Source organism: Ambystoma mexicanum, chromosome 4p (genome assembly GCF_040938575.1).
Source record: "Ambystoma mexicanum isolate Mex_15411 chromosome 4p, UKY_AmexF1_1, whole genome shotgun sequence".
In the NCBI taxonomy this organism is placed as follows: domain Eukaryota; kingdom Metazoa; phylum Chordata; class Amphibia; order Caudata; family Ambystomatidae; genus Ambystoma; species Ambystoma mexicanum.
Window position 1 is genome coordinate 158,667,382 of NC_090927.1, and position 14,996 is coordinate 158,682,377.

General features: G+C 44.6%; 1 protein-coding gene across 1 annotated transcript in view; it reads left to right on the forward strand.

Moving 5' to 3' along the window:
- The window catches only part of DRC1 (dynein regulatory complex subunit 1), a 742,360-nt gene that overhangs the window by 52,659 nt on the left and 674,705 nt on the right, over positions 1-14,996 (forward strand). Inside the window, exon 3 of the mRNA XM_069605601.1 lies at positions 12,996-13,108. Within this exon, the coding sequence (XP_069461702.1) occupies positions 12,996-13,108 (113 nt within the window). The remainder of the gene's footprint in view (positions 1-12,995; positions 13,109-14,996) is intronic.

Sequence of the window (14,996 nt, forward strand, 5' to 3'; positions counted from 1 at the left end):
CTAACTTGGCGGAGCAGCATCCGGTTTGGTGCGGAGCTGCCGCCCTCATACTTTACTAACTTTCAAACACTCCCCAGTTCGATCAACGGCTTTTCAGGTAGCCACCTCCCCATTAGTACTTTTCCCAGGTGTAGGATCGTTAAGCAGCTCTTTACCCCTGTCGCCTGACCACTCTCTGCTCCCTTGTTGGGCAGGTGTCCTGCGCTCTTCCCCTTTTCATTCACCCAAGCCCCTTGGTACCCGGACCCCCAGTTTCCATGTACCTACTGATTCCTTGCCCTGGAGTTCTGGAACTGTCTCGCCTCCTAACCCACTCCCCTGATGCCCTAACCTCTGCCTCTTTTACCCTGTCTCTTGGTCTCCTACACGTTCCCTGTTGCTTGTTATGACTTACCCTTTTACATGCCCCATTTTGGTTTCCTGTCCTCATTCCCCGTTGCACTTGCCCCCGTCCCGTTTCCCCTGGTGACTTCTCTTCCTTTCCCTTGGGGTTGGTTGCTTACTCCCCCTGCCCCGGATGTGGTTGCTTTCTCCCCCTCGTTCCCCGGGACAGTTGTCCTCTCCTATGTTTCCTTGCTTTCCCAGGTCTCTGAACCTCTCCCCCGTCCCTTGGGTTGTTCCTTCCTTTTGTATCCTCCTGTCTCCCTTGGCTTCCCTGCTCTCCCCCACTCTCCTCACGCTTTGCTCGACCCATGGTAACCGACCACTAGTCCTCTACTAACTCCCCAAGTTGCTGCACCGCGTATTCGTCCTTTTGGCCCCATACCCCTTTCCTGACTAACTGGATTACTGTGCGCCCTGTTACCTTGTCGCCTGCCAGCCCCGACCGCCAGTTGCCTTGTCCCGCCATTTCAGATCCTTGCACCTTTCCACCTCCTCTTCCACCCCGCCCCCCCTGCTCCACTTTCCCTGTGGCCTGCTGAGTTAAATACTCCGCCGCCGACAACCTCGGACTGCACAGTCCCTTGTGGTTTCTGACAGCCCTACCAGCCTGGATACACTATGTACCTCCACTGCGACATTCTGCTGTGGATTAGAAAATCATGACGTATTAAACATTTCAAATTTTTCACATTATATTTGGGTGGGCGGGCAGGAAAAATCCTTTCTACACCCAACTAGTCCAGGAAAATAGTGTGTTTGCTTGGGGTGTAGTGCTTATAAGCACCTTTTCTGGGGGTTGGGCTAACTTTCCTTCCCCCATGCCGCCCTTTTCGCTGCTTGGGTTTCCCTTCCCACGCCCACTTCCTTGTCCTCTGGCTTCGCCCAGTCTGCGTGGGGCTCCACAACAGGCCCAAGCTACAGGGCCATGGGGGAGACGGGGCCCAAGTGGGCCTGCCAGGTGATGCGGCTATTGGAGCGTCCTCACAGGCCTCCCTTCGCTCGGCGCGTTCCTTGGCTTTCTTGTCTGAAATATCACTGGTGGCAGGGAACAAGCTAATAGAACTGCCATTCAACATAAGTGCGATGCGCGTTTCCGAGCTCCTTTGTAAATAGTCTACAGCTCTGCGTAGGCACACAGTGGGAGAAGATTATGCATTCCACACGGAGCTTCTCTCCAGCTGCTTGGGATCAAAGTGAAACCGCGCACGCAGCACAATAAACCACACTAAAGGGCACTCTTTCACCTACCCCCTTAATAGGCTTGTTTATATTTTACAAGGAAGGCCAGCTCATCATCCGCTTTTAAAGAAATAAATAGACGTAACTGAATTAGATGTTTCTGTAGCATTTAAGAAGCTTGCTTTAGTTTGTGATTTAGCCCACTACTAATGAGCAAGCATTCAGTTCTGCAGACCTCAATAGTGGAGGGCTCTAATTGCCAGGCTTGATTAAGGCTAGGAGTGTAGCACTTGTCCCTTTATATCGTATCTGAGAGCCCACCCAACACACATCCCAGGTCACCAGCCAAACGATTGGCTGAGCGTGCAAAGGTAAAAAATGAACTCTTTATCGCCTAGTCAAGGTTGTATGCTTCTCCCCCCCCCCCCGTTTACCCCATTCCTTTACCTATTTTGATGTATGTATGTAACTCCTAGCTCAAGTGAGCCTTATATTTTGGTTTTACCTGCTACATAGGGCACATATAAGCGCGTGTGCACGCACATGTACATCATCTGGGTGCAGTAGCTTATTCTGAGTATTAACTACTCAGTCAACAGTATCCAAAACCCATATCTGAGCAACTGAATACAGTATAAACCATTTAGAACTGGGTGCCCCACTAGGATTCAGGCTTGTAATTGATTTTGGTTATGCACACATTTCTGCAGTAGAGTCGTTTAAAGCAAATCCACCTTGTAAGTATAAAACATTGCTTTTGCCAAAAACTCTAGGAAGAGCCGAATTGACACATGCTCCCGAGCAATTTGTGCCTTTCATTCGGTTGCCTTTCTCCACAGCACTAAAATGCCTTTGGGCAAATGTCTGTGCTTTGCAGATCACCCCCTAAAAATACAACTTCCAGTAGTCACCTGTTCCGAGGCTGCACTATTTGACTGTGCCCAATTATCTGCAGGCGCCCTCCGTGTAAAACTAGCATTCAAGACGACTCACCTTGCGCCTAGTTGCAAGGGGACAGGAAGTAATTCATTGAAAAACTTGCGCATCATGGTAGATTCACAACAAAGGTACTGACTTAAATCTGTTTGATTCAGAAAAGTTGCTAAAAGTAAGTGAGCTACTACTAACTTAATCCAGGTTTGCTCTCAGTACGTCAAATGCAAGCCTGTTCCTCATAGTAGACTCTTTCTGAATTGGTTGAAGTGTTTTCTTCTTGCCTCGCTTTGTACCTTAACCTTCCTATTATTCCAAGGGTTTGTGCGCTGCAACAAATGCAAAAATAAATAAATAAATGCATTCCTCTAAGATCTTTTCAGATGGCTTGGGTTTTCTAGTTTTGTGTGAAATGTTAATTTTGGGACCCTTTAGATGTTGACAATTTCACAACCCCCCTTTTGTCCGAGTAATGGTTCTTTTCAAACACACAGCGTGATGTTGTAAGGTGCTACCACACATCACAAGAGACCCTCTCAAATATAGTACATGAGGCATGATTATTAATGTGTATTGTTTAATGATCAGATTTAGCATTGATGTGCACCATGATGCAATATCTTAGCCCTTCATCAAATTTGCCAGTCCCTGAATAGAGTGAAGATTCTGTGTCGCTTACATAGAGAAGAATGCAAAATGCAATCGTGTTCACGTCTGTTTTCCAGAGGCAAATTCCAATGAACCATTCTAGTGGATTGGGCTGCAAACATGTTTTTATTTTCAGATCCTTTAAATGTTCAGTTATGGACTTCAGTGCTGTTCATCCATCCATTCCTCTAGATCTGGATTTCAGTCGGCATAAATCAGGATTTTACTATAAACCTGCCCTGGCTGGCTCTTCATTCATTCAAATTTTTGTTCAGATGCAGAGTAACTTCGTTCACTCGTTTGTGGGTGCAGATCCCCAATATGCGCTTTTGTGAATCAACAACTTGCACATTTGTTCAATTGCTCAAAAGATGTTTGCACATGCACATAAAGAGACATGTTCCTTTTCTGTTGTAACCAAGGTATTTAAGATTATCAGTAATGTATTCAATGTATTATAAGTATAATTATAATTGTTATTTTATAACGTGCATAATACCGAAGACCAGTTTCGAAGTGCAAGACGGGGATTCGAACCTGTGTTGCTATGCATTGTCTTGCTTCCAAGACAAACACGTTGCCCCTTCCTCGATAGATATATAACTTAAGGTGTCTTGTCATGTGTAGAGTGCATTTCGTGTTATTGGTTTTGGTGCTGTCCTTTTTTTCTTTGATTGCCTCTACCCATATCAGCAGTTATAAACGCCAAAACTAATGGCTTTTCCAATGATTGCTATATATAGGAATTATGATAGATTACAACCAAGTGTGGAGAAGGCAATGCAAGAGAAAGATTGATTTAAAGAGAATGACCAGTGTACTTCCCCATAGTGGAGGATCACTCTTAATTACTATGAGAGCTTAGCCATTGGGGACGGGTGCCCTAGAGGCCTTGGCCCTAGCAATAACCCACAATAGATCATCCTAATCCCATAGACCCTCAACCCCACTATCCCACTGCCTACCAAAGTCTCTTTCTCCGGACTTGGTCAGATAATATTACCTCCGGATCCGGAAGCAGCTCAAGACCTTCCTTTTCCCTTCAGCTTTCTCTCTTCCTCTCCCCTGCTGATGTACCTGACTGGTCCGCGCGCTGGTCTCCTTGATACCCTCTGAACTCTGGCCCAGTCTTCTGCTTGTCCAGTTGCCCTCGCACTGCCTCTGGGCTCCCCCAGCACTAGTCTGTTCCTGCAACCCTGCAGTCCCTTCTCACTGCACCCATGAGCTACCTGCTGGCTGCACTTATTGATTTACCTGCACTTTTCCCTTTCCCTCCCCCTCCAGCACTTCTCCCCTTATCTCTTCCCTGCACGTGCACGATCTGAATGACACAAGCCCTAGTAAGATCGTTGTTTTGTCCTCCATTTGTTTCCCAGTTCTTGTCGCGCCTAGAAACACGTGTGTACAGGCGCGTTATGAATGCCATATCATATCATATATGCATCTGGGCTTTGAGCATTTTAATGTAGTTCTTATGTCCCTGCAGAATCAACTTTCTTTTATAAGAAAACATTTTTGGGGAATAGTGTTCCTGTATCAGGTCTCTGAGCCATTTTCTCTTATGCTTTTCAGCATCCGCCCACCCTTACATCATACACATGTGGCGGTTTAACAAGCCCCTTCTGCCTGCCCTTACAGGTTAATTCTTTCAAACATTGCAAAACTGTTGTGTTAAATTGTTTTGTTGAAAAATGTTTATTGTGAGCTTCACCCAATAAACACTCATTTGTTATTATTATATTTAGGGCTTTAGTGAAGCCAGTAGTATTCCACTTGACTGTTAGGCCACCCCTGTCTGAGGAAACCATCGGCAAAGTCCGACAGAAATTGTGTAGCCCAATTGGATATTGTAGATTTAACTGCAAGTCTTTCATAGATAACTGGCTACACAGGGATTTTAATCCTTGTGATACGTATATATAATTAATATTTGAAGAGGCATCTTCCCTGTGCCAAGTGAAAGCGTTGGCCACAGACACACCACTTACCCCAGTGCACATCTACATACCCAAACGCTGTAGAAAGGTGTCCGATAGCACCCCCTGGGACCCCCAAGCTTTGGGATCTGAGGTTGCACACTTAGGTGCTGCAAAGACTTCATTCAATCTGGCAAACTCTGCACAATCCAATTAAAGTCTCCCCCTATAATAATAGAGGGGGGGTTGATGCTGATGTAACCAATCATTAATCATAACTCCCAGAGCCTATTGTAATGCGGAGCTCGATGATTGTGCAGGGTTGTAGTATACGTTTACAAAGAGGATTTCAGCATCCAATGTTTCAAGTTGTGCACTGATAACAAGCAAGCCTTCATGAGAGGTTTCAATTTATTGTGATTTAGCTTTGATGTTTAAATCAAAAGAGATTGCCAAACCACCCAAAGGGTGCCCCGAATTCCCTCTTGTAGCAGGATTGGTAAAAGTCTTGAAACCCCCCAAATCAAAGTGACCCATTGCCATTGTTTCTTGGAACATCAGTACATGTTTGTCTGTCAAAAAAGTAGAGGACTGTTAGGTCTTGATTATATTAACAAAACTACTAATATTCTAAGATGTTATATTCAGGTTTACGTCATTAAAGATGGTTTGGACCTGCCTTAGAATTGGCAAACATCCAACCAAGACCAATCCTGGGGAGTGTCTGATGTAGCTCTGTTGGAGATGGGACATTTATGGCCTGGCCCTGTTTGGTAGCTTCCAGGTGTTACTTCCTTCTGTTGCAAAGGGTTTGCTGCTACAAATGCTGCTATCTCCCCAATGGTGTTAAGATGATATAGATCATAGCCCAAAGTTCTTAATAATGGTTCTTGCTTAAGAACTAGACGGGCCACTATGTTAGAATAAAAGTTACAGACCAGTCGGTCCCCTTCCTGGTCTGGAAATGCCACATAATCAATATCACCTGTATGTAGGGTTCTCAAAGCTGGAATCGCCTGGACTATTTCTAAGAGCGTTCAAAGTTGAATGACCATTGATGTTACTGATGTTATCCCTGCCAATAGATCTACTAGAGTGCAAATTAGGAACAGTCAGTTCCGGAGCATAAGAATGAATAGGTCCAGATAAACCTCCACTAAATCCTTTGAATGGCATGGGAACTTGAGTAACTGACTCTTTGAACATTGTATCAGAAGTAGCTATCAAATCCATAGACAGTCTTACTGCTGTAATTTCTTCCTCCCCATCTCTTAGACACAGATGTGCCATTGCTTGAGAGTTGTAAAAAGGCAGTCATTTTTATTTGTCTTCCTTTATCAGCAAGCTGGCCCACTACAGGTAGGGCCCTTACAGCCGACTGCCCAGCAAATGAAGCTGTGATGATTTCCCGAGGCTCCTGAGTATTCAGGTCAATAACCTCACCTTCATTCGGCAAGGATCTCAAAGATTTAAGCGATGATTTCCTTTTATTCGGTTAGTTGCCTTTGCATATTTTGTCTTCTTCTTTTGCTGACAATTCTTCCTTTTGGCTTTAGTTTTTCAGTTGATTATAATGGGCGGGCTTGCTAAAATTGATGTAATACTAGTAGACCACCCTATATCCTCAACCGGCCCAGGCTTGACCCCAGGGCTGTCACACAGCACCAGAGATGCACTTAGACCTGAGTAACAATTCACCAGAGGGGTCAGACTTTTAGGTGTTAGACTGGCCGCCAAAGGGAGTTGCACTTCTACCCTTCCTTCCATCAATGTCCTCCTCTCCACATCGAATGACATGGAACCCATTGGGATGTTCAGATGGTTAGACTTTGCGACCACTGATTGGTCCACTAGTGTTTGAATTTTGTGGTCCACAGCTGAAAGTTTTAATGCATTGGGCCTCATTACGAGTGTGGCGGTCCGTAATTAAGGATACCAGTAGCAACGTACCGGCACCCATTCTGGATTGCCACGCTGCAAGTCTGCGGGTGGGTGCCGTTGTGCCCAGCAGATCTGACCTGCCGATCACAACTGCACCCGCCCGCAGAGTTTCACCGAAGCACCGGCACCGTTAGCCCCACAGTCTCATGTATTGATAGTAAAGTCAATGTGGGTAATGTTCTCTTAGGAGCAACATGCGCCACTGTCTTCCAAAATGTAGTGATTTTTGACTGTGTGTTAAGTTTGGATTTAGTGACAGTGCTCCCTTTACCGGACACTGCCAACTGTAATTCACTCACCGAAGACAAAGTCTCAATGGCCTGCGCTTCCTCAAATTCACTTAACAAGTCAGTCCTCATGGTACACGCACTTCTTAATGAAGCAGCAATGTTGATTAGAAGGTATTAGTCCTGTCAACCAGTGAAGTTTTCAGTTTACCCTCCTTTTCGTTTTTTTGCAAGATATACGTAGTAGTACTCAATAGATTGTCGGTCAAGAAGAACTACCTTTCATTGGCGAGTCTGAACCTGCTGATTTGTTCAAAGTTGTCTGCACGAGTTACACCAATATTGTGACTGTCCAATATTTATAAGTATCTGCAAAAATGTCGTAATTCTCTCAGTGTGCCAACTATCTACAATGATACCCGAGCTGGGTAATTTCCTTCTTTTTATAGAATTTTCTAATCATCAATGCCACAATTATTTCTTTTTGATTCATATGTTTTATTCATTCAGTTTTTTATCCAGTATTATTCTTATTCTCTACACGTGTTTCACCACTATTCTTATAGTGGATCATCAGGAGAGCATCTACATAAACCAAAACACCAAAAAATATAATGAAATAATAATCAAACTTGTAACCAAATCTTTTATAAATCTCCCATATAGTTTCTATGTTAAGTCCCAATAACACACCCTGTTTATTTTGTATTCAGTTTCCAGCTAAAAGAAAGTTTTTTTGAAATCAGGCACAGTGCATAAAGAACCTAAAAGGGAAAATAACATCAGTTGTTTTCACATCATTGGTGTATTGCACACCTAACATGCTATATGGAGCAATTTAACACATCATAATTGCCCTTTTCTAGGCTAGACTGGATGCTGAGTAAAGTGTAAGGGATCTACTATTTTATTTTAGTTCAGCTACTCTTACCTTTCTTAGAAGTGCCAAGGTGATCCGCTTGTCCCCCAGCGTGTGCCGCCATCTGCGATACACGCTGGAAGACAAGATGGTGGCCATTTATTTTCTTAGCATTCTGACATCATCTCGTTTTGATCTGCTATGACATCATCACGGCCACCGTCCGGTGGCCATCTTGGTTTGGCCGTCCGTGTGATTTATAGCTTAATTTTCTCTGCTTTCCTTTAAATGTGAATCCTATGCATGATCAAATCATCACGCATAGCATTCAGGCATTTTTCTCTTCATTTTTATTTATGGAATTTCTGTATTCCCTTAATGTAACTTGCCCTGATTGCTTACCCTATTTAATTGTTCTGACTTGAGTGTCGTGTAGACCGTTGAGACCTCCGTCCTCAAGTGACGCACAGGGGAACTAAAAGAAACCCGCTGTGCGACTTTTGGGGCCACAGGTGGGAAATGTTACTTCCCGGATCCACGGAACCTCTGGAACACCGATGCTGCTGTCAAAAAGAACGAGGTTAAGTACCAGGCAATTACAATATATCACATTAACCAAAGGATCTGAATAGTCTTACCTATCTGGTGTTAGGAAAACCCAGGAAACCTAGGAGGGAGGTTCGAGACTCAGATGAGGCGATCCCTAGAACAATAGGACCGCAGAAAAGCGTGGATGCAGGATAAGCCACCTGTAGAACTGAAGGCGTGACTTGAATCCAAAAAGGGAAATGGCGTAGGAGTTCAGCAAGGTACCAGGGGATGATCCAAAGGCAAGTCAGGGTCGTGTCCAAAATCCAGCAACAGGTAAACAGTTCCAAGCAAAGGTACAAAGGGTAATCCGAAGGAGTCCAAGATAGAGTTCCGAGATCAAGGTAAACAGTAAAGCAAAACGTAACGCCAAACAGGGTCTGAAGACAGCTGAGAAGCAATGAGTGTTCCGTGTCTCAAGCCTTATATACTGTGCGTTTCTGGGTCATGTGACGTCCACCAAGGTCACGTGAGGAACGGCACGCTGGATCACGTGATCGGCGTGGAGATGTAACGCCGCCCCTTCTGCTGTATGTTCTCCATGGCAACTGCCAGTGCAGGAAGGGTTGCAATCGAGCCCGTACACCATACCTGGTACGGAGTTTTCGATCCTTTGGGTAAACCGAATCACATGAGCCTCGAACCCTGGAGGGAGGTGTTGGGGAAATGTGAGCAGTGTTCTGGTGTGCAGTGGATCGGTGTGCAGAGGATCGCCTAACATTAATCCAAAATGACTTTAATCAAATTTGCATTTTTATTATCCATCCTTTTTGCAACTAATTAACATACCATTCAATTATTTTAGTTTAGATTGCACTATATTTGCTACGAGTCTTGGATGTGCCCTATGTACAGTTTTTTTCTGTTCTGTTTCAATAAACCAAAATTAGATTACATTCATTTTTAAAAATGTAAAGAAAGAAAATAATTCTATTTTCTTACCAATTTACAGATTACGATCAATTTACAGCCAATCGGACATCTCATTTTCACTGTTTAGGCCAGCTTGGCATGTGTCCATCACACAAATCCATTTCACCTCTCTTCGTCTTAACAGTTGTTCTCATGTTTCCTCCTCGTGGTGGCATATTCAACTTTTCTAGTGCCAAAAAAGTTATGTTGTTTTTAATTGGTGAAAAATTGGATTTTTTCTATCTTTATATTTTGAAAAGTGAATGTAATCTAAGAGCACATTGAGAATATTTTTTCTTTCGGTATCCCTTACATGCTCCCATCCTTGTACCCTTTTCCTCACGTGTCCCTCCTCACATTCAGATAATCTATGGATAGTGTTCTATTTTAAGTACTTGGAATGGGAATGAGAAGACAAATGCTAAGCGTATGTCCACTGATATTGGGCAGTATCTGAGAATCAGTTCACATCCATTTTCAAATCGAGCATTGAGGAAAGAGGCACACAGCCAAAAGGATAGCTCAGCACGGTGAAGGACTCTTGCTGAGATCTATACCACTACACCTCTTTGTGGGGCATGCACCCCCTTTTTTCTCCTAAAAGTGATGTATATTATTTTTGCAAAGCTCTTCCTAGTAAGATTTCAGATAAATGGTGAATTCTTTTAGCATTTGGATCTAACCTATGCAAGATGGCCACTGAGTAAGTAGCTTCCCACTGATGCTCTGATGATTGAAGAAAAACATTACATTTTTACATATATTCCCTCCCTCCTGCCAACCAAGCTAATATTATCCATCTCACATAGGGATTAACTTAATGTTTTAATAGGACACTTTCATTACAACTATGATTGGAATACTGTAACACTGACATATGCAACACGCTTCGACCCATGATTAATGTTTAAAAAATAAATTGACACATAAGCAATTGCCAATACAGCACCCTTCAACATACCCTCAAGCCATGCGTTCACTCCCACTCTTATCTCTGCTGTTACTCAGCACATTCTTCTACCTCCCCCCTCATCTTCTACCTCCCCCCTCATCCTCAACTTACACATTTACCTCCCTCTGCCCAACACAAAAAGAAATCGTCTTAATTTCGGCCTAGGTCCCTTCCCCTTGCCAGGTGGGTTTGGGGTTGAGGTTGTAAGAGTGGTAGACCTACAGGCTGGTGTGAAAAACCAGACAGTGTTTCACTGCCTAGAGCCCTGGGATCCCTTACTCGGGTGACCTGGGCACGGACATCGCTTTTCGATTCAGACCCTTAGGGTAGACAAGTGTGGGAGGATCACCTGGGTGAGGGGTCCTCGGGGACTGGGGGAGGAACGCCTGATGGTGAGACATGGTATCCCCCTTTCCATATACCTCTGTCCCATCCTATTTTATAAGCTATTCCAACATCCCAGATCCCCAACCTTTCCTACACAAACACTTGAGCCGAGGAAGAGGAGGTCTGAGGCTGAAAGGAATACCTCCCATGCAATACATTGGACATGTCCCACTAATAAGATCAGGTACATACACCTGGTACCTATTAGCTCTCCCCACAGGATTAAAAGGTGGAACACTGAGACACACTCGGAGCAAGGCGATGCACAAGAAGGAGCAGTTCTTCCAGGGCGATGGCGAACCAGGCGGAGCAGAGCGACACGTCGAGGGACGGAACTGAGGTACCGAGAAACCTTGGACACTCCGGCAAGAGGGCCTTGAAGGTTGCGCAAGGAAGCCCAGCCAGGGAGAAGAGACAAACCTCTTTTGTTTTTCAAGGATACCAGCCATCCTCCTGGGTGTATGGCAGAGTTGGGGAGGTGCAGCAGCAGTTGTGGTATCAGCCTTGACTTCAGGATCAAAGCAGCGAAAGACTTAAATGAATTAACACAGCCAGTGAATTGATGAAAGCAATGAAAGTCTGGTCTGGGTTAAATGAAACTTGATGGCAACTGTATCCAACGAATAAAAGTTTGCCTTGTGCCGATACGACGTGAGAGAAAGCAAAGCATTGTAAAGAACTGTAAATTAAAGATACAAAGTAACAGAGTAGTCCGGCAAAAGAAGATTGCCCAATCGAAAGTCTCTGTCAAATGTCTGATGCCTTAGAAGGGATGGGAAGAGAAAGAAACTAAGATGCAAGATTTGACCTGTTGTTAAATTTTATCCCTGCAGAGGGAAACCTGGATGTGAGAGTTGACTTTGAACTGTTAAGTTTGATCCCAGCAGAGGGAAACTTATATGTGAGAGATATCTTTGAACTATGAAATAAGTACTATACTCAAAACTACATTTTCCAAGAGGCCTTGGTGTAGGAGAGAAAAAGTGACGTTTGAGGAAAGAAGGTCGAAGTGGTCATTCCAAGGTAAGAGCAAAAGCCTTGCAGTTTTTGAAAGTCTTCGACTGCGGAAAGAAAGTGAAAGGAGCCTTGAGCCCCACAGAGGGAAGCCTATGAAGGTGTGATTGAAGCTTCGGGGAGGGAACCACCACAAATTGTGATTGAAAGGTTTGAGCCCGGCAGAGGGAAATCTGTACTGAATTGTGGTAACTAGAAGGAAACAACCCTTTGTTGAACTGTGTTACAAGCTAAAAGGTGACATGGGCTGGAGTGAGAGAAAGCCGAGAGGTCCAGCGGATAAACTAGTGACTTTTCATGGAAGGCCAAGTGGGCCCTGGTCCACGAAACAAACTGCATCCTTGTGCCCAGAGCCAGAGTCTGTCGCAAGGTCCAAGTGTGCAACCTTACCCTGTGCTACTAAACGTGGGGAAGGGAGTTTACTCAGCCATACTGACGATTCTTTTGAACACTGATTTTTCCTTTTTGCATTACACATTCCCTTTACACATTTATTGTATTAGAAAGAGGGCAGTCATTAGGTTTATTAGTATAGGCCATTTTATTTTCAATTAGTACTGACTAGGACTGTATTTTCTTTTTGTTTGATGGCCGACAATACGCCCATCTTAGGTTTAGGGCAAGATAGGAGTTTTCCAACCCCTTTTAATCCATCAGTAAAGGTTTTGAAGCTTGCAGCGCTTGTGTCAGTGTCTGCTTGTGATACCGTGCCTCCCTCATAGTGGACTTCTGGAGACCCATTGATCCGTGGTGTTGACAGAATTGGATTTTGTTGGGTCAGCAGTGACCAAGGAATGTAATTGGACTAGTGTCCTCTCCATACGGCCAAAAATCCCAGGCATCAGTGCAAAGCCCAGGGTTATTGCCTTGGTGCTCTTTACTCTGCTGGCTTTGGAGGGGAATAGCACCTACTATGCCGCTCAGTTTGCCACAGAGCTGTGACGTGTTGTCCTGCCTTTGGCCTTCCAGATGTCTCTGAGAACAAGTTTGCTGTTGTAGTAAGCCCGCCAGAATGTATGATTTCTTATTTCCTCCTTCATCTTTTATTTTTACAGATATTGGATAGGCTGGTCAGGGATGGCACACAGTTGGTGACCAATGTCCAGGTAGCTGTGGATGGAAGAGAGGCCCAGCGGAGAGCTGTAGAAGAGGAGCTGAAGCGGCAAAGGTAGAAGATGACATATACATACCTTTGCCTAATGTGTCACGCACTAAGCATCTCTCTCTCTCTCTCTCTCTCTCTCTCTCTCTCTCTCTCTCTTTCTCTCTCTCTCTCTCTCTCTCTCTCTTCCTCTCTCTCTCTCTGTGGGTGTATACTGTCGTTTTGCTGAGGTTTATTTTTTTTTCAGATGGATTTGTTTACACCAAAGGTCCATCAAAAAAACTCGACCTATATAGGGGGGATAAAAGGGGTTGAGGTAGGTTATAAAATATAGGGAATGAGGAATTTGGGGGGAACGTCCCAATAGAAAATAAAAATCAATGAGTTTGTTCAATGGAATTTTGATAGAAGAAATTCCATTAAAAAAAAAAAGTCGTGCATTCTTGCTAGCGCCAACCCAGCCATTTCAGATAGCAGCTAAACTACAGAAAACACTGCTTGATGGCTGAGGTGGACGCAGTGCCGAGTTTTTTAAGTTTAAAAGTAGAATAAGAGCAGCAGCTACAGATTTATCCCATTGGATGGGAGCTGTCTGGTATTTGAATCCCTACATTTTGATTTGATTTGATTTATTATATTTATAGAGCGCTTTACACCAAGGCGCTGTACAATGGAACAACAAAATACAAAGAACCAATAACATTTAACAATGGGAGCAAATTTACATCTTGAATCATTCAACAAAACAGTGTAAAGAGCAATTAACTGAGGGGGGTGGAAAAGGGGAGAGGGAGGACGTGGGGGGGAGTAGGAGTAGGACAGTGCAAGGGAAATGGAAGAGGAAGAGAGAGGAGTAGGAGAGGGGGAGAGAGGAATAGGGTGAGAGGGGAAGTTTTCAAGTAGGAGAATGGAGGAGGAGGGATTTAAGGGAAGTGCGAAATGAGGGGAAGGTCGTGGAAGAGCGGATTGTGAGAGGGAGTGAGTTCCAGTGTAAAGGTGCAAGGAGCTGGAATGAGCGGAAACTGGAGGAAGCGCAGGGGGAAGGGGGAACAGCGAGGAGGAAATGGTCAGCGGAGCGCTGGGAGAAGGATGGGGAGTAGAAGAAGAGAAGGGAGGAGAGATAAGGAGGAGCAAGATCATGGAGGGATTTGAAGACAAGGCAAAGAAAGTAGAATTTAAGCTGTGAGTGGAAAGGTAGCCAACCAAGGTAAGAGAGCGAGGAAGAGATGGAGTCACGAGAGGTAAGGAGACAGAGGGTATGGACAGCAGAGTGGTAAAACATTGCATCGTTAACCCCTATTTAGTGCACAACACCACGTGAAGAGCATACCATTCCCTAGGTATTGCTTGCTATCGTGCTACCCAAATAACAGGCAATTGAGGTGCTTCTGAGTTGATTGTCATCTCCACTTAGCCAATGGTAAATGCAGATTCACATTTGCAAGGTGCTCTATGAATATTGCTATTTCACGTTGCATTGATTGGAATTACCTGTTTAGAAGTAACACTGCTTCCTTGTTCTGTATTTCATTCGGACTGTGTTTTTGTTGCCTGTCCTCTTTCTCTCTCTCAGAGTGGGTGGCCTCTGCCTCACTCTGAGCCCCTCCACGGCATCATATGTGTCTTCTGAGCCCCTCCACGGCATCATATGTATCGATGCTATCACCAGCGCAGAGGACGGCCGCAGCGGGCACACTGGCTCTGCGTCAAAACTGCGCTTAAGGCAAGGCCATCTGTGCCCGTCCGTGCTAAGGGAGTGCGGGGGAGTCATACTGGCTGTTTAGATCGCCAACTTTTACTTTCATTAGCGCCTGCTGCCACTATTTAGCAACTGGGCCTTGGGGTAGCTTCACATGCACCCTCGACACTAAAAGCTGAAACACTCCGCTGCGGTTTGCTCAAAACCAGGTCACTTGTCGCTCATGCTTTTGACTGCCATGATTTGATGGCCTCC